The 20,018-nt window shown below is 42.1% G+C and overlaps 1 protein-coding gene across 2 annotated transcripts in view; it reads left to right on the top strand.

Moving 5' to 3' along the window:
• The window catches only part of LOC129821167 (tyrosine-protein phosphatase non-receptor type 4-like), a 105,943-nt gene that overhangs the window by 37,955 nt on the left and 47,970 nt on the right, over positions 1–20,018 (top strand). For both annotated transcript variants that reach the window (XM_055878512.1, XM_055878511.1), the window contains exons 3-10: positions 10,058–10,165; positions 11,803–11,845; positions 11,948–12,026; positions 12,794–12,838; positions 13,030–13,082; positions 17,233–17,353; positions 17,872–17,959; positions 19,731–19,819. In XM_055878512.1, coding sequence (XP_055734487.1) covers positions 10,058–10,165; positions 11,803–11,845; positions 11,948–12,026; positions 12,794–12,838; positions 13,030–13,082; positions 17,233–17,353; positions 17,872–17,959; positions 19,731–19,819 — 626 coding nt within the window. The remainder of the gene's footprint in view (positions 1–10,057; positions 10,166–11,802; positions 11,846–11,947; positions 12,027–12,793; positions 12,839–13,029; positions 13,083–17,232; positions 17,354–17,871; positions 17,960–19,730; positions 19,820–20,018) is intronic.

Raw genomic sequence — 20,018 nt, 5'->3', positions numbered from 1 at the left:
GATGAAGACAAGTGAGCCTGTTCCACTGGCAGCCATACAGGCCCAAGCCATAACACCCCCTCCACCATGTTTCACAGATGAGGTGGTATCCTTTGGATCATGGGCATGTCTTTTTTTTGTTCTTCACACTTTCCTCTTTGTCTCATCTGTCCACGATACTTTTTTCCAGGACTCTTGGGGGGTCTTTTTAGGTGCTTTTTAGCAAACTCTAATCTCGCCTTTCTGTTCAGGCTCATCAGTGGTTTGCATCTTGTAGTGTAATCAAATCAAATCAAATTTTATTTGTCACATACACATGGTTAGCAGATGTTAATGAGAGTGTAGCGAAATGCTTGTGCTTCTAGTTCCGACAATGCAGTAATAACCAACGAGTAATCAAACCTAACAATTCCACAACTACTACCATATACACACAAGTGTAAAGGGATAAAGAATATGTACATAAAGATATATGAATGAGTGATGGTACAGAACGGCATAGGCAAGATGCAGTAGATGGTATCGAGTACAGTATATACATATGAGATGAGTAATGTAGGGTATGTAAACATAAAAGTGGCATAGTTTAAAGTGGCTAGTGATACATGTATTACATAAAGATGGCAAGATGCAGTAGATGATATAGAGTACAGTATATACATATACATATGAGATGAGTAATGTAGGGTATGTAAAGATTATATTAAGTGGCATTGTTTAAAGTGGCAAGTGGTACATTTTTACATAAATTTCCATAAATTCCCATTATTAAAGTGGCTGGAGTTGAGTCAGTATGTTGGCAGCGGCCACTAAATGTTAGTGGTGGCTGTTTAACAGTCTTATGGCCTTGAGATAGAAGCTGTTTTTCAGTCTCTCGGTCCCTGCTTTGATGCAACTGTACTGACTTTGCCTTCTGGATGATAGCGGGGTGAACAGGCAGTGGCTTGGGTGGTTGTTGTCCTTGATGATCTTTATGTGACATCGGGTGGTGTAGGTGTCCTGGAGGGCAGGTGGTTTGCCCCCGGTGATGCGTTGTGCAGACCTCACTACCCTCTGGAGAGCCTTACGGTTGTGGACGGAGCAGTTGCCGTACCAGGCGGTGATACAGCCCGACAGGATGCTCTCGATTGTGCATCTGTAGAAGTTTGTGAGTGCTTTTGGTGACAAGCCGAATTGCTTCAGCCTCCTGAGGTTGCGCCTCCTGCGCCTTCTTCACAACGCTGTCTGTGTGGGTGGACCAATTCAGTTTGTCCGTGATGTGTACACAGAGGAACTTAACTTACTACCTTCTCCTCTACTGTCCCGTCGATGTGGATAGGGGGGTGCTCCCTCTGCTGTTTCCTGAAGTCCACAATCATCTCCTTTGTTTTGTTGACGTTGAGTGTGAGGTTATTTTCCTGACACCACACTCCGAGGGCCCTCACCTCCTCCCTGTAGGCCGCCTCGTCGTTGTTGGTAATCAAGCCTACCACTGTAGTGTACCCTCTGTGGTCCTGCTGGTGTAGTTTTCTACGTATGGTTGACTTTGACACATCTACACCTGCATCCAGGAGAGTGTTTTTGATCTGTTGGGCTGTTGTAAGGGGGGATTTCTTCACCATAGAGTATTCTCCGGTTATCCACTACAGTGGTCTACTGGGTCTTTTGACATAATTGAGTTCACCGGTTGTTGTTTTTATTGTTAATGATGAACCAAACTGTTGACTTGGGCATGCCCAGGGTTTTTGTAATGTTCCTGATTGATTGATTTTCATTTCTGCGCCTTATGACGGCCAGCTTCATTTGCATCGACACTGCTGTCTTCCTTATGTTGTCACACCCCAACAACAACCTCCAAAGACAATAGCAAAGTCTAGAATCAATACTATTCATCAACAGCTCTCCTGCATTCAATAACTACACAAATGAATACACCTGCCTAACGACACATCTGTGAAGCCAATTCAACAAATACTTGTAGTACCTTAAAATGGGTGGACCATGTACAAAAGGTGCTGTCATTTCTAAACAGTTCATCCGATACATGTATGAAAATACCCTAAAATTAAAGCTGACAGTCTGCACTTCACCCTCATTGTCATTGTATCCTTTCAAACTCAAAGTGCTAGAGTACACAACCAAAATAACAACAACAAAAATAGTCACTGTCCAATGAATTATGGTGCTCACTGTATATCCACAGTAAAACGAGTCCTATATCGACATAACCTGAAAGGCCGCTCAGCAAGGAAGAAGTCACTGCTCCAAAACCACCATTAAAAAAGCCAGACTACGGTTTGCAACTGCACATGGGAACAAAGATTGTACTTTTTGGAGAAATGTCCTCTGGTCTGATGAAACAAAAATAGAACTGTTTGGCCATAATGACCATCGTTATGTTTGGAGGAAAAAGGGGGAGGCTTGCAAGCCGAAGAACACCATCCCAACCATGAAGCACGGGGGTGGCAGCATCATGTTGTGGGGGTGCTTTGTTGCAGGAGGGACTGGTGCACTTCACCAAGTAGATGGCATCATGAGGCAGGAAAATTATGTGGATATTGAAGCAACATCTCAAGACATCAGTCAGGAAGGAATGGGCCAAAATTCACCAAATTTATTTTGGGAAGCTTGTGGAAGGCTACCCAAAAGTTTGACCCAAGTTAAACAATTGAAAGGCAATGCTACCAAATACTAATTGAGTGTATGTAAACTTCTGACCCACTGGGAAGGTGATGAAAGAAATAAAAGCTGAAATAAATAATTCTCTACTATTATTCTGACATTTCACATTATTTAAATAAATCGGTGATCCTATCTGACCTAAGACAGGGAATTTTAACTAGGATTAAATGTCAGGAATTGTGAAAAACTGAGTTTAAATGTGTATGTTAACTTCCGACTTCAACTGTATCTACTGCAGCCCTCATCCTCAACATACAACACCCGTTCTGCCAGTCACATTCTGTTAAAGGTCCCCAAAGCACACACATCCCTGGGTCGCTCATCTTTTCAGTTCGCTGCAGCTAGAGACTGGAACGAGCTGCAACAAACACTCAAACCGGACAGTTTTATTGCAAGCTCTTCATTCAAAGACTCAATCATGGACACTCTTACTGACAGTTGTGGCTGCTTTGTGTGATGTATTATTGTCTCTAACTTCTTGCCCTTTGTGCTGTTGTCTGTGCCCAATAACGTTTGTACCCTGCTTTGTGCTGCTACCATGTTGTTGCTTCTAGGCTGTGTTGTCTTAGGTCTCTCTTTATGTAGTGTTGTAGTGTCTCTTGTCGGGATGTGTGTTTTGTCCTATATATTTATTTTCCCAGGGTCCTGGACTCCCTAAGGAAAGGGACTGGAATTGATCAAACTCATATTTTAATTGGATAGTTTGGGTTTTTGTCAATGTTATTTTTTTTTTTTTAAATGTGTCTGCATCACGTATGAAGGAAGTTAGAGGTAGTTTTGCGAGTCTACAGGACTTTGTCATTGCGCTAACGCTAGTTAACAACTTCCTTCCACGAGCAATGTAACCTTTATTTTTTTTCAGCACTGAGAAAATGTCGGGTCTGCTGAGGATTTACTTAAACGTTGTGAAAATTATGTGCAACTTCCGTCGCGGGTTTACTGTGAACACTGACATGCTGACCACAACGCCTGCGTTGCGTGCACGAGCATTGCAAAATAAATGTACACATGCATGTTATTAATTTCATCCATTTAATATTTTAATCCAAACTTCTTACGCGCGTCATATGCATAGCCAGGCGCTAAAATAGAAATTGGTTCTATTTTTGAAGCTTGACGTGCTGCTAGTCCCACCCTTTACATCTCCTCATTGATTTTTAGGAGCATTTACCCACATGGGGGATTGAAAGCTGATCTGAGGTTTTCAATCCAATTCACACTCCAGTCCAGTTGGTGGTGATAATGCACCTTAACGTTGGTTGCCAACCGCCAAATGAAGTCCACAGAAAAAGACGGAAGGAGGAGAGATTAGTAGAAACTAACTTGGTTTCCCCTTTTATCTGTGTATTAATTGTCAGAGTAGAGCAAAACACGATTTTGTGTGACTCAAAATGGGTCAAAAGTCTACAAAGATCTAGAATAAAGGCGTTGTGCATTTCAGTTAAAATAACTCCATGTTTATATCCCAGGACAAATTAGCTAGCAACAAACAGCAAGCTAGCTAAATGTCCATGAATGTTTTTGTGAATTTTGACCTGTCCCCAAATGTAATATAGTTGGTTTTGTGATATTTCAACCAGCGTGTCCTAATCGCGTGTGGATGGACAAATCAGCATGCGGACACATTCACGTGCCTGGTTTTGTCAGCATGTGAGGCTGTACCTGCTTTAAGTTAGTTTTAAGTGGCGAAGTAGGCAACTGTGGCTATTTGATCATAATGAAGGCCTACCAGAGTGGTCAACCATCAAAAACTATTTGAGTAAATCCATCCTATAACATTTTAACATGGAAATAGCTGTTCTATCATTCAGCCTACAGTAGCAGCCAATGTGTGGTGTTCAATGTAGGCCGACATACCATGAGACTTTTGGAAAAAAACAACATGCAGGGCTTGACATTAACCTGTTTATCCACTTGTTCCTCAGTCACTTTGACTGAAAATGTTGTTTTATACAAGAAACCACTTTACAAAATACAATTCATTATTATTCCCATACCATTATTAGAGAATCAAACAAATTATGCTACGCTCTGCCTTTTGGCTACTTAGCTTATTCAAGATGTCTCAAAATACAACACTGCCCCTTTAAGACACAAAAAACTTGACTTGCTTTTCAAAGCTGGCTAGAAATGCATACATTTTGTGCTCTTGTTGGAAGCAACCACTCAACCATTTGACTAGAAATTAGCTATAACATGGTTAATAAAGCACTAACTAGCTAATATTATTAACAAATATGCACATGTGGCTACATGTAGCTTTCGCTTTGATCTCAAAACATCTATTCGCTACCGCTCACACTGTAGCCTTAACACAGTCCAGTTCAAGATGAATGGCACAGATCCATTTGGCAGTGGCTGTTCGCATATAGGCCTACTGCAGCTCTGATTGGTTATGGGGAACCGGTCTGTGGAGAGTGTGGGCCTGAGTCGTGCGTGTCGGTGCAATAGAATCCTACTCCGATGCGCTCTGCCTACAACAAAATCTCTGGAAAAGTTAGTTTTGCATACTATGTCTTGCATAGTTTGTTTTGTTAAGGTATGCTACATTGAAAGTGGGTAATGCGTTGATTCGATCACAATTCCCACAGTAGAGTGAAATGTTGGTAGTGTTAACTAAAGGGGAAAACTAGAAAATTGAGTGAAGTTCAATCTAGTGCTTCTCTTCAAGGCAGTCCGAGGAGAGCTGCGTGTGTGCAGTTTAGAGAACATTGTCCAAGAGTTCATCTGACTTGGTAAGTAGTTAAAGGGCCTCGTTGCCAAAATCCCAAACTAATTATAATTTTCCCTTAAAAGCATGATGGTCATTACTTTTTTTACATGAAAGGGGAGGTTAACTTGGCCCCCGACAATCGATCAGAGCGACAATCAAGCTGATTTTATTTTTCTACCTGTGTATCTGTTTTCTGCTGCTCCTGGACAAGCTGCCTCATGTCTTTCCACATTTCCCTCATTCCTCCAGGCTTAGGCTCTAGCAAGCCTCTTTTTCAAAGACTTTACTAGAGATCTGTCTAGCTCTATGTCTTATGATTGCAACCATGTTTAAATGTGAATACTGTATTGTGTGTTTATGTTCATACTTGTTTTCTCATACACATAGACTTCTGTGCATTGACACCACATCTACTTGATAGAGATCTCTTTCATTCAGACCCCCGGCCTGCATTGACCCTAACATTCCCCCTCTCCTCCCTCGCTAGTCCAGTCCTCACCATCTCAGGCGCTGGCTCACAGATAGAAGTGTGAAAATTGATGATCAGCACAAGACTGGTTGTTTGGCCCTGCCTGCCGAGTCGTTCATCACCCCCCCCCCCCCCCCCCCCCCCCCCTACCCCCACCCAGTCTTCAGTGGGGATCTCAGAATAGGCCCATTGCCATTCTCCTCCACAGATGGGCTAGCCCTCTAGTCAAGTTCTCTCAAGTTGCCTCCCAGATAACTGAAGTATCTTTCAAGACATGTGTTAATCTAACTTTCCCATTCATTCTAATTACCTCAGTGTCCACCCAGTCTTAAGATAACAACATTGAGACAAAACACGTCAGCAAGTTAACTAGCATGCAATGAGAAGATAAGAGTCGTGTAAATGAACCTCCTTCCCTATGCTTCAGAGTGCCTTGCTATCAACGCGTGCGTTTGTTTGGCTGCATTTGCACATTTGTCCTGAGGCTTTTAGAAAGCCAGCGAGGAGGAGACTGCAGCCTGAGAGCTTGCTAGAGTAACACAAAAGGGCCCACATCCAATCAGAACAACCACTTCAGAAAGTCAAGGAGCAGCAAATAACACAGAAGTAAAGCATTGGAATAGATTAGGACATGTCAGATGACAAGCTTCACTCTAAGAATGTGATCTGGCTGAAAATGATTTTGGTGATGTGAAATTTAGGCTCTAATCCACAGTCCTCTACTCTCGGCAGTGGGTACTTAAAAAAATAAAATAATAACCGACAACGACAGATTATTTTACCAACATTTTGTCTTGGCGCAACTAGCCTACAGCTGAACATTTTGGTTTTCTGTAGGCCTGTGAGAGACCATTTCCATGGTGCCTAGCCTATTGGTTGTAAAGCACAACAATCACACAGTTAATTGGTCTCCATACTACACACCGAGCATTGAGTCAGCTGTGTGAATGTTGAATTCCATGCTGCTACAGTACTCAAGATATATGTCAGAGACACATACAGATAGGACTACCGCCAACACAAAACATTGCAAGTTCTTTTTAAAGATCCTTACTGTCATTTTATTTTTTGTAATTTGAAATAGATTTCTAAGTCTTTTTGTAAATGATTGTAAAGCCCAATACAAATACACCACGACAGCGCCATACACAAGGGGTGGAACAGTGGCAAAGGTACCCACAGGACAAACAGAATAATATTAGTCTGAGGAGAGATTAAATAGCATTAATACAACAAAAATAATTCTAAACACACCTTTAGTTTACAAAGTTAAACAGATGTGGTGACGTGGAGATGGTGTGTGACTGTTTGCCCTCCATGCGACGTCTGGCTCAGGTTCCCATGTATAACTTAACCAGTGTTTTGTTCTCAACAGAGACGTCTGATTGGCCCACTGGCGAGGGTACCAGGGCACATGCCCCGGGGGAATCCTAGACTGTCAGGTGGCGCTCCTCAGCGCCGCCGCTGCTCCTCTCCTCTTCTTCTACTACACCCTCTTTATTATGAATCATCTTCGTATTAACTCTCATTTGAGCTCTAGAAGCAACGGCAGCGTTATCTTTCTTGGGAATTTGAAGAGCTCCTTGTTTGGCTTGTTTTCCGTCTAGATATGCTGAGTACGTGTTGATGGGTTCACATACCAGTAATCTTTAGAGAAAGTATTTAGACCATGATTTATCGTCACTTACTTGAAGGCCCAGTGCAGTCTTTTAAAAAGCTGAACTCACCCCCAGCTCACAGGGACCTACTAATCCCACAGTGGCTAACACAGAAGGGTCAGTGCCAGCCAGAGGGAGAGCAAGAGGTGTCACCCTCTGGTATCCTCTAGCCAGGGGTTGAGCGCATAATTGATAGTCAACAGCCCAGAGCTGCCAGTCTGCTGCCTGGAACTTGGGGCTGTGACATGGACCCAACTGAGAGCTGAGACTGCAGCTCTGTGTCAACACCATCACCATCCACTCACTGGCACAGCACTGCTGTGATGCGAGTCTCAGGCGAAGCAGGGGGAGGAGAGGGCAGAAGGGAGACAAGTGGTTGTCACTGTCCCTATTGGGACTGAGCCAAGGGAGACAGACAGTGCAACCACTCCGGCCTGGCTGTCATGGAGACTTTAACTTGGATGAGTGAGAAAAAATGAGTGAGATTTTTCAAAACTAGTCAGGTGTCCTTTTTGCGCGCGAGAGGGGTAGCTCTCCATTTTCTTTTTCTCTCTTATTGAATAGGTTACGGTCCGGTTGAAATATTATCGATTATGTTTGTTAAAAACAACCTGAGGATTGATCAGATAAAACATTTGACATGTTTCTATGAATATTACGGATACTTTTTGGAATTTTCGTTTAACGTAAGAGGCTTTGGTTTTCTGAACATAACGTGCAACCCAAATGGCGTTTTTTTGTTATGAAAGTAATATTTATCGAACAAAGGAACATTTGTTTTGTAACTGGGAGTCTTGTGAGTGCAAACATCTGAAAATTATCAAAGGTAAGCGATTAATTTTATTGCTTTTCTGACTTTCGTGACCATGCTAATTTGGGGCTAGCTGTTGTAGCATTGATTGATACACTCACAAAAGCTTGGATTGCTTTCGCTGCAAAGCATATTTTCAAAATTTGACACGATAGGTGGATTAACAACAAGCTAAGCTGTGTTTTAGTATATTTCACTTGTGATTGCATGATTATAAATATTTTACGCCCTGCAATTCAGCGGTTGTTTAGGAAAATGATCCCGCTAAAGGGATCCGTAGCGCAGAGAAGTTAACAGGTGTGCCTTGATAAAAGTTAATTGGTGGAATTTCTTTCCTTAATGCGTTTGAACCAATCAGTTGTGTTGTGATGACAAGGTAAGGGTGGTATACAGAAGATAGCCCTATTTGGTAAAAGACTAAGTCCATATTATGATAAGAACAGCTCTAATAAGCGAAGAGAAATGACAGTCCATCATTACTTTAAGACATGAAGGTTAGTCAATGTGCAAAATTTCATTAACTTTGAAAGTTTCTTCAAGTGCAGTTGCAAAAACCAAGCGCTATGATGAAACTGGCTCTCATGAGGACCACCACAGGAATGGAAGGCTGAGTTACCTCCGCTGCAGGGGATAAGTTCATTAGAGTTACCAGCCTCAGAAATTGCAGCCCAAATAAATGCTTCACAGAGGTCAAGTAACAGACACATCTCAACATCAACTGTTCAGAAGAGACTGCGTGAATCAGGCCTTCATGGTCGAATTGCTGCAAGGAAACCACTACTAAAGGACACCAATAATAAGAGACTTCCTTGGGCCAAGAAACACGAGAAATTATCATTAGACCGGTGGAAATTTGTGCTTTGGTCTGGAGTCCAAATTGGATATTTTTTGTTCCAACCACTGTGTCTTTGTGAGATGCGGTGTGGGTGAACGTTTGATCTCTGCATGTGTGGTTCCCACCGTAAAGCATGGAAGAGGAGGGTTTATGGTGTGGGGTGACACTGTCGTGACTTTGCTGGTGACACTGTCGTGATTTATTTAGAATTCAAGCAACACTTAACCAGCATGGCTACCACAGCATTCTGCAACGATACGCCATCCCATCTTAGTGGGACTCATTTTGTTTTACTACAATACAATGACCCAACACACCTCCGGGCTGTGTAAAGGCTATTTTACAAAGGAGGAGAGTGATTGAGTGCTGCATCAGATGACCTGGCCTCCACAATCACCTGACCTCAACCAAATTATGATGGTTTGGGATGAGTCGGACCACAGAGTGAACGAAAAGCAGCCAACAAGTGCTCAGCATATTTGGGAACTCCTTCAAAACTGTTGGAAAAGCATTCCAGGTGAAGCTGGTTGAGAGAATGCCAAGAGTGTGCAAAGCTGTCAAGACAAAGGGTGGCTATTTGAAGAATCTCAAATATTAAATATTTTGATTTGTTTTACCCTTTTTTGCTTACTACATGATTCCATGTGTGCTCATAGTTTTGATGTATTCACTATTGTTCTACGATGAAGAAAATAGTAAAAATGAAGAAAAACCCTTGAAAGAATAGGTGTTCTAAACCTTTTGACCGGTATTGTGTGTGTATATACACACACACACACACACACACACACACACACACACACACACACACACACACACACACACACACACACACACACACACACACACACACACACACACAATCAGATGTTTCCCATGAGTAATTATCTTTCTCTCTCTCCTCCCTCCCCGCCTCTCTCCCCCTCTACAGAAGCACGACCAGGGTCAAGTCTTACTGGATGTAGTGTTTAAACACCTGGAGCTGACAGAAAGGGACTACTTCGGCCTGCATCTGGCCGACGACTCCTCAGACAGCCCGGTAGGTGCCAATGTCAGACTCTTAGTGTTGACTGAAGCTGTTTCATTAATCACGCTCATTACCTACGGTCTCCAAGTGTCACTGATTGTAGCTTTTTCTGCTCACACCTAAACGTAACTGTCTGTGCCTTTTGGACATCTAGTAAGGTAACAGTCATGGGTAAATGTAGTCTGTAGACTATTGTGTTGCTGTGAGAAATGGAGATGGATTAATACGGCTAAGATGGGGAGGGTTGGAGTGAGTCAATTATGTTTAGAACCAATTCTTCTACATACAGTGCCTTTGGAAACTATTCAGACCCCCTTGACTTTTTCCAAATTTTAAGTTACAGCCTTATTCTAAAATTGAAAGGGAAAAAAATCCCATCACCAATCTACACACAATACCCCATAATGACAAAGCAAAAACTGTCTTTTAGAAATGATTGCTAAATTATTTTAAAAAACATATTTCCATAAGTATTCAGACCCTTTGCTCAGTATTTTGTTGAAGCACCTCTGGAAGCGATTACAGCCTAGAGTCTTCTTGGGTATGACGCTACAAGCTCGGCACACTTATATTTGGAGTTTCTCCCATTCTTCTTGCAGATCCTCTCAAGCTCTGTCAGGTTGGATGGGGAGCGTTGCTGCACAGCTATTTTCAGGTCTCTCCAGAGATATTTGATCGGGTTCGGGCTCTGGCTGGGCCACTCAAGAACATTCAGAGATGTGTCCCGAAGCCACTCCTGCGTTGTCCTGGCAGTGTACTTAGGGTTGTTGTCCTGTTGGAAGATGAACCTTTGCCCCAGTCTGAAGTCCTGAGCGCTGTGGAGCAGGTTGTCATCAAGGATCTCTCTGTACTTTGCTTCCCTATAGACAATTTCTTCGACCTCATGGCTTGGTTTTGGCTCAGACAAGCACTTTCAATGGTGGGACCTTATATAGACAGGTGTGTGTGCCTTTCCAAATTATGTCCAATCAATTGAATTTACCACAGGTGGACTCCAATCAAGTTGTAGAAACATCAAGGATGGTCAATGGAAACAGGATGCACCTGAGCAATTTCGAGTCTCATAGCAAAGGGTCTGAATACTTATGTAAATAAGGGATTTCTGTTTTTTTATTTTTAATACATTTGCAAACATTTTTAAAAACCAGGTCACTTTGTCATTATGGGCTATTGTGTGTAGATTGAGTTTTATTTTATTTTAATTTAAAACATTTTATACTAAGACTAATGTAACAAAAGGGGTCTGAATACTTTCTGAAGGCAATATAATCCAATTTACAATCCATATGTTAGCCTAAATCGTGTTGGAAGCCTGTATGTTATTGGGACACATTGCATGCCACTACACACTACTACACCACAGCTTGCTGCTCAATGACCCACACTGATGCAGTGTTAAGATCAACACGCGTTGTTGACACAGTCCTCATCACCCCTCCATAGGTGCTGTGTACTGTCACTACTGTGTGGTCAATTTGTACTTAGCTAGTATCTAGCTACAGATCAACACGACCCTGCCTGCATTTACCTTATGGAAAGCAGAGGTGGGATGAGGTAAAGTGAGAGGTGGAGGGGGCTGACTAGTGAATAATTGAGAGTGAGCAGGGTTGCTGAGGAACTTGTCTGAGTTTCTCATCTATATTTTACAGAGGTGGCTGGATCCAAACAAACCCATAAGGAAGCAGTTAAAAAGTAGGTGAACATTCAATCTACTGCTCAGAAATTGATGGATTAACAGGGAAGTGGTTGTTTTAAAGTGGAAATACAATAATGTCTCTCATTGTACATTTACAGGGGGTTCACCTTATAATCTGAGCTTCAGAGTGAAGTTCTTTGTGACAGACCCAAATAAACTTCAGGAAGAGTATACTAGGTAAGGATACTATCAAAGAGTACACTAGATAAGGACATTCTGCCATGTCATGCCCATATAAGGAGACTAATTACACAGGGTAACTGTTAAACTATAGGCCAGTATTACACTAACCAAAGCCCTAAACCGCTAATCGTACTAATGGGGATGAATAGATTCAACTTGTTAGGAATAGGTCCTGCATGGTTTTAGAGCTCGCTACCAGTTAAAGACTAGAATCAACATAGTACATAGATTAGCCAAAAAACGACAAATTGCACTGCTGAAAGCCTTGCACACAGCTAGTCTTCAACAGGGAAGTAGCATGCCATGGAGGCTCCGTGCCTCTATTGCTGGGGATTCCATACATGGTCAATAGAAACAGAGTTAGTCTGGATACTCCAGTGTTTAATCAATTTATGCTATCAAGCATTTCCTTGCTCAACCAGCCTTATCAAGTGAGTGTACCACTTTGTATATCTAAGATACAGAGAGGCATGGATCATTTCTGGATGTGCACTATTGATTCCAGACACCACACAACAATGCTGTTGAGCACTCACACTATGATGAGATGAATTCAGTATTAGTTACTCACAACACAGTCTACAAGTTAAGTCATATAAATGTAGCCTAAGCATCAGAGATGCTCCATGTGAGTGGGTCCTGTCCAGTCGCTCTATTCTACTGTAATTGGATTGTGGATTATCCAAATGTGTTCTATGGCCCATAATCATAGAGACATCTTTATCACATTGTTGGTGTAACTGCTCTCCTTATTCCACTAGGTACCAGTATTTCCTCCAGCTCAAACAGGACATCCTGACAGGAAGGTGAGTTGGCTGTCCTTATTTACACTGGTTTAGCAGCACACTCGCACACTGCTCTAGTGACCTTACAGATTCTACCTGCCCAGCATATTGACACACTACTCTAATAGTAGCTGCCATTGATAAAAGCTTTGATTTTCATATTGATCCAAATTCATCAATGTCATGACTTGTTTGTGATTTGTGGCCCACAGACTGCCCTGCCCGCACAACACTGCCGCGCTCCTGGCGTCCTACTCTGTTCAATGTAAGTTCCAATCCCCAAGCCTGCTTCCAGAGATGCGCACGATAAACATAAATAGGGATATGTAGCTACTGATAGTTAGTTTACCCATTTGATCTCTGTTGTGTCATATGAGGCTGCACAGAGTTTGGCCACTAAGTGACTCAAATGCTTTTAGTGTGAGAGTACTAGGAAGATGTGTGTTGAAAGCTTTTAGCTGAGGGTCAGTGAACTCAGCAGGACTTTCCAATAGTCACTTGTTCTGTGCCAACTTGCATAACGTTTTACGGCGTCAAATGTATTATTTAATTATTTCGCCTAGGGCTGTCGCGGTCATGAAATTTCGTCAGCCGGGGATTGTCAGGCAAATAACTGTCGATCTCACGGTAATTGACCGTTAATTAACATAAACACATTTACCATCTCCTGGCTTCCACACACAGCCTACAAGCCAAGAAGTCTAATAAATCCATGTAACATAGCCTACACCTTCACAATAAATCCAATATTTATTTTAGACGGGTTTAAAGAAACATATGAGAATAATTTCTAAAGAAAAGAATAGCATACCACAAATGTCTGTGGGCTACACTAGTTAATTTAGCAGACTAGATTTGCTTATAATTCCGTGGCATTATTTTATAGATTGAAGAATGCAATTGAACAAAGCTGAATAAAATTTAAGTATTTCCTCAATTATTTGAGGGAGTGTGCACTATTCTGTGTTGAGCGGTTAACAAAGAAATAGTTACTCCTATATGCTTCGTTTAGAGTTTATGGAGATTTAGTTGTTCTACAAACATTGGGCTATATGTTTACATTTTTAATATATTGTAAGGCTGCATGATGAGAATCTAATGATTTGAAAAGGCACAGCTCTGCTTTGTTTTTTGCGCAGTCTGTTGTCTCTCAAATCAAATGCTTTTGGTCACATACACACGTTTGCTTGTTCCAAGCTCCAACAGTGCAGTAGTATCTAATAATTCAATACACACACAAACACATCTAAAAGTAAAACAATGTAATTAAGAAATATATAAATATTAGATTGAGCAATGTCGGAGTGGTATTGACTAAAATATGAGTAAAGCAGTATGTAAACATTAATAACGGAACCCTAATCACTTTAATAAAGTGGCTAGTGATTCCATGTCTATGTATATAGGGCAGCAGCCTCAAAGGTGCAGTGCTGCGTAACCGGGTGGAAGCCGGCTAGTGATGGCTATTTAAGTCTGATGGCCTTGAGATAGAAGCTGTTTTTCAGTCTCTTGGTCCCAGCTTTGATGCACCTGTACTGACCTCTCTTTCTGGATCATAGCGGGGTGAACAGGCCGTGGCTCAGGTGGTTGATGTCCTTGATCTTTTTGGCCTTCCTGTGACATCGGGTGCTGTTGATGTCCTGGAGGGCAGGTAGTTTGCCCCCGGTGATGTGTTGGGCAGACCGCATCGCCCTTTGTAGAGCCCTGCGATTGTGGGAGGTGCAGTTGCTGTACCAGGCGGTGATACAGCCTAACAGGATGCTTTCAATTGTGAATCTGTAAAAGTTTGAGGGTTTTAGATGGAACCAAAAATGCACAATTTGACAAGCACTTGATAATGCCTCGAATTTCACGGAGGCATTCCCTTTGTGTCGCTGCGACACCTGTCAAAAGACGTATCTGGTAAATTCACTCTGGCTATCTACTCCGATTTCAGAGCACTCTTGTCTGAGTGTGCCAGAGAGCAGAATAGCCGATGAATTTACGAACGCTCAACACCCGTTGAATATGGCCGGTGTCAGTAATTGTTGGCAAAAAGCATAATTTAAATTGCCAGCAGCACAGTTGCAGTCACCAACGCTCTGGATAACATAAACGGCCTAACCAGCTCTGCTAGGGCAAGTAAAATGGTCAGAGTGAGCTGTTCTCTCATTTTGTGTCGAAGTAGCTAGCAAGCTAGCCAGCGTCAGCTATTTAGTTTGGGTGCTTGACTACTGCTGTTTGGTCAGAAAGCTCGGATCAACCCTACTCCTCGGCCAGAGCGTCCAGTGTGTGCTCTGAATTTACGAACGGACAATCTAACAAACACAATTTGGCACTCCAGATTCAATTACAAACACACCATAGTATAAACCAGCCTTTAGTCTTAATCTTTGGTCGTTTAGTACATAGCCTCACATGTTAATCCTTAAAGAGATGGGTGTGAAAGATGCTGAATAGGTGTAGACAAAATAGAGCTCTCCAGTAGGTGTACCAAAACATGTAAGGGCTATTTTCTCAAAAGTGAGGTTACAAGTTTATTAACTTTCAAAGCAGAATTATTTTCCCATTGTTCCTCAACTGTAGTGTATGATATACCATTGTATAGCTCTGAGTCGCTACTTTTATCCAATGTAAAAAAATTACCATTTCATTACAAATGTTTTTATTGGACTGTTGTGAGTATCTGTCAACTTCTGTCACTGGCTTGTCAACTCCTGTCACTGATGGCTAAACCCCCTTAAGATACATTTTTTTTTGTCAACATTCCCCCTCAAAAATGTATTCACTGTTCTGCAACATAGCAAGCACTTAAATTGTTTAAGCATATTAGACCTAAGGGATAATGTTGGCTTTATAAATGTTGTTTTATGTACTAGATCTAGAAAAACATGCCAAATGCTAACGAAATTAGCCCTGGAGAATTTAATAGTGCTTTAAAACAAAACAAAAAGAAGTTTGGAGATTTGTATTACATATTTGAATAATCGAATGTTAGAATTAAACAATCAAGGTCTTTTAAACACTTGGACAATTATAAGAACTAAATGGCCTGTATTGGCTCTGATGGAGTTTACAACAATCTAGTTAGTTGCATTTTATAAAAATAAATAAATAGGTTGTTCCTTTACATGGTGTGATAGCTCATACTTTAATCTATCAAAATAGATATTTCGAATGTTAATCTTTCAAGAATCCCTGAGCTCTAAAACTGCAACATCTTCTCTCATCCTCATGACAAAGTGTAAAAAAGCATGAGATTATCTATAAAACTGCACATTTCCTCTGCTTGGACCTTGAGGGGGGCCCTACGAAACTGTGCTACGCCACTGAAGTAGATAAAATACTATGTTGCAGAGTACTGCTGCTGCTCAGCCTTGAACAGACATGTCCGGAATACTGTAGCACAATATATAGCCTTTTCAGCTCAACTCCTCATGAGAAAGAATAGCCGAGTGGCCCAGCAGCTCAACTCCGTAACCAACATGCTATCTACGTGTTAGCCTAGCCTAGTGGTCTACAGCTAGCACAGAGCCACATTCTCCAATTGTAGTGGGCCGTTAGCCTGAGGAGTGCATCTTGTCAACTTTTCATCAGATTGACCTTAATAATGACTCCTGACGGATTGGAGAGGAGGGGGTTAGGGGTATGTTCCTCATTGTCTGTCCTATCTCCACTGCAGCGGCCCGCTAAGGCTCGCCTCACTCTCCAGGGCTTTTCATTGGGAGTCTCACTGCTATATAGGTCACTGGAGGGATTTGAACCACACCGCCATGTAACACAACCATCCCGTGTCCATGTCCAGACACTTACTTAGGCCTATATTAGCTCAATGTCTCTACTCATGAGAAGGGTTTCATGCCATTGTAGCCATGGGGTTAAGGCTATGAAACATGATGGAATGCTGCTGTTAATTCGGGTTAGTTTTGCGAAATCGGTGAGGCTGATCAAATTCGATCAAAAAATGCACTCTGCTGAAGCCTCTGGCATTAGTGCTGTGTAGATATTTCTTTGCATAAATCCATAGGCAATTTACTGTTTAGTTTGAGCGTTATGCTTCTTTTTTCTTTGTGATGGTTACATCAATAACTGTGTTTTGAATTGATGTGTTTGTCAGTGATAGTCGTGAGCCAGTGGTTAAGAGGTCCACTCATATGAATTGAGGCCCTTTCGCACATGACCGCAAGCTAATGGATCTAAGGTACTTAGCTACTGTAGAGGTGGTTGGAGCACCAAAGGCTTCTCAAACACTTGTCTCTTTCATTAATAGACATCATAACCAGGATTTTGATAGAGGTTATTGTCTTCTATTCGTTACTGCATTGATATAAACCTTTACCTCTTTCATATAAAATATAAGCCTGCTGTTTTCTGCGTCATATAGGGAGTTGACTGTCTCTACTATTTGCATTTATTTGACTCTCTGCACTGTGTAGCTGAGCTGGGGGACTACAGTGACTCGGAGCATGCTCCTGGTTACCTCTCAGAGTTCTGCTTCATCCCCAACCCGCCCCAAGGCTTCGACAAGGAGGTTACCAAACATCACCAGCAGCACAGGTAGAGGCCCATCTTCACAAGACATGCATACTCTCTTTCTGATCCAAGAAACAAAAGATGGCGCAGACAGACACGGTCACCCTGTTTCTAGCTCCTAGTCAACTTTGCAGTATTTTTTTTAATTTGCTCAGAACATTTCTAGTACTATTACCTACATCCTAAAAGAACTTGTCTACTGCTGTACTAAGCTTTTATTATTGTGTAGTTTAACATTTACAGCATTGATTGATAGGAACTTGGAAGATAAGCCTTTCGCTGCACTCACCATAACACCTGCTAAACTGTGTATGCGACCAATACAATTTTAGTTTGATTTTGATGTTCATACACAGCTGTATACTCGTTTTACTTGTCTGCACCAGCTTTCATAGCAGAGAAGGTTTCCATGGTTTTATTGAGTGAATTTCCAAGGAAAAGCGTGGCCTCACTGTACAGCGCCATTTTCTGTGCATGGGTTACTAGCTGTGGAGTTTGAGGCACCTTCCCTCTCTCATGCATTTCTCTGTCTTCCTCCTCAGTGGCCTGTCTCCTGCCCAGTCAGAGTTTAATTACCTGAACACAGCAAGGACACTGGAGCTGTACGGAGTGGAATTGCACTATGCAAGGGTAAGCCTATTCCCCTGTGTGTGTCTGTGTGTGTGTCACTGCTACCGTATAAAGACACTTTTCATAGCACCACTGACACCATCAATCAATCAAGTTTATTTTATATAGCCCTTCGTACATCAGCTAATATCTCGAAGTGCTGTACAGAAACCCAGCCTAAAACCCCAAACCGCTAGTAATGCAGGTGTAGAAGCACGGTGGCTAGGAAAAACTCCCTAGAAAGGCCAAAACCTAGGAAGAAACCTAGAGAGGAACCAGGCTATGAGGGGTCGCCAGTCCTCCTCTGGCTGTGCCGGGTGGAGATTATAACAGAACTATGCAAAGATGTTCAAAAATGTTCATAAGTGACAAGCATGGTCAAATAATAATCATGAATAATTTTCAGTTGGCTTTTCATAGCCGATCATTAAGAGTTGAAAAACAACAGGTCTGGGACAGGTGGCGGTTCCATAACCGCAGGCAGAACAGTTGAAACTGGAATAGCAGCAAGGCCAGGCGGACTGGGGACAGCAAGGAGTCACCACGCCCGGTAGTCCCGACGTATGGTCCTAGGGCTCAGGTCCTCCGAGAGAAAGAAAGAGAGAAGGAGAAAATTAGAGAGAGCCAAGATTTTCAAAATGTTCATAAGTGACAAGCATGGTCAAATAATAATCAGGAATAAATCTGTTGGCTTTTGGTTGACACCAATGTTTCATACAGCTGTGCCTTACATCTAGAAAATCCTGTGCTTTTTAACCCAGCAGGTAGAAATGTGTCGAGGCAGAGTGAAGGTTGAAACATGCACATACAGTAGTATATCGTTCTAATGTACAGTCTGCGTGTTCCTCTGGCCCGTGCCGCCAGGGCCTCATTAAGTTATTAATGCTTTGGATTCCTGTACAGCTGAGGAACAGCAGAACCACTGAGTCTCGACGAGCCGTCTGTGTGTGTGTCTCTGTGAAGATAGAAAGACTAGCAGGGCAGACCACTCCAGTGTCAAAAGGCCTTAAACTAATCCGGCAATTGTACAGAGATTTCCCTCATTGTCTGATTAGACAGGCTTTTCCCTTTGCCCCAGATAATGTGTCTGTCTGCATGCTTTTATGTGCTAGTTTGAGTGTCTTGGTGTGTGTCTGTCTGACTGTCTAGGTTTGCTTGTTTTTGTCTGGATAATAGTTTGGTTCATAAAACAGAGCAGGTCACGTAGACAGTCCTGGTACAATGAGTCAAAGGCAGATCTAAAAAGAGGCCCCAGCCACCATTGTCCATCCAGCCATTTTTTCTCTAGAATGATCACCACACTTTGACTTTTACAGTGGAGAAGTATCAAGTTTTATGTATACAGCACATTTCAGACATGGAATGCAACACAATGTGCTTTACAGGAAACAACAAATAAAAAAACAATAAATAAAAGCCAAACTATTTTCTACACAACAAACATAAGATTAAATAAACAAAAGAATGACACAAAAGAATGATTGTGCCCCAATTTAAGTTGCGGAATACCCCCCACACCCCCACTGATATCCGGCCCTAGCCACTAAGCGACCACTAGCGCGTGGGGGGGTCCCCCCAACCAAAATGTAGCTTAGGGCCACCAAAAGGTGGCACTCCCCCCACCCCTGCATTAGGGAGAAAGGGTCTGTGTCTGTACACCAGCCAAAGCTCCCACCAGGCTTTGCCCACTGTCAGGGTACTTAGACTCTTAAGCCACCAATGTTTCTCATTGATTTCCTTCCTTCCTGTGTTTCTTCATCCCAATCTTCCTGTTTCTCGCTCTCTGTTCCAGGATCAAAGCAACACTGAGATTTTAATTGGGGTGATGTCCACAGGGATCGTGGTTTACAAGAACAGGGTACGAATCAACTGCTTTCCCTGGTGAGTGACAAACTGAAGACTTGGTTCTGATACAAGATGAGGCGATTTGTGAATCAGAGAATGAATTTGATCGCAGCTACAAGAGGATTGTTTGATCACAAATAGCATCCACTTTTGTAGATTGTGTTAGAAATTGAAATGTTCACTGTGTGTGTGAGAGTAGGAAGAGGATATGTTTTGTGTTTTTGCAGCTATATAT

This window comes from Salvelinus fontinalis, chromosome 23, assembly GCF_029448725.1.
Source record: "Salvelinus fontinalis isolate EN_2023a chromosome 23, ASM2944872v1, whole genome shotgun sequence".
Taxonomy (NCBI): domain Eukaryota; kingdom Metazoa; phylum Chordata; class Actinopteri; order Salmoniformes; family Salmonidae; genus Salvelinus; species Salvelinus fontinalis.
Note: the sequence above shows the minus strand (reverse complement) of the source record. Positions and strands in the feature narration are given on the sequence as shown.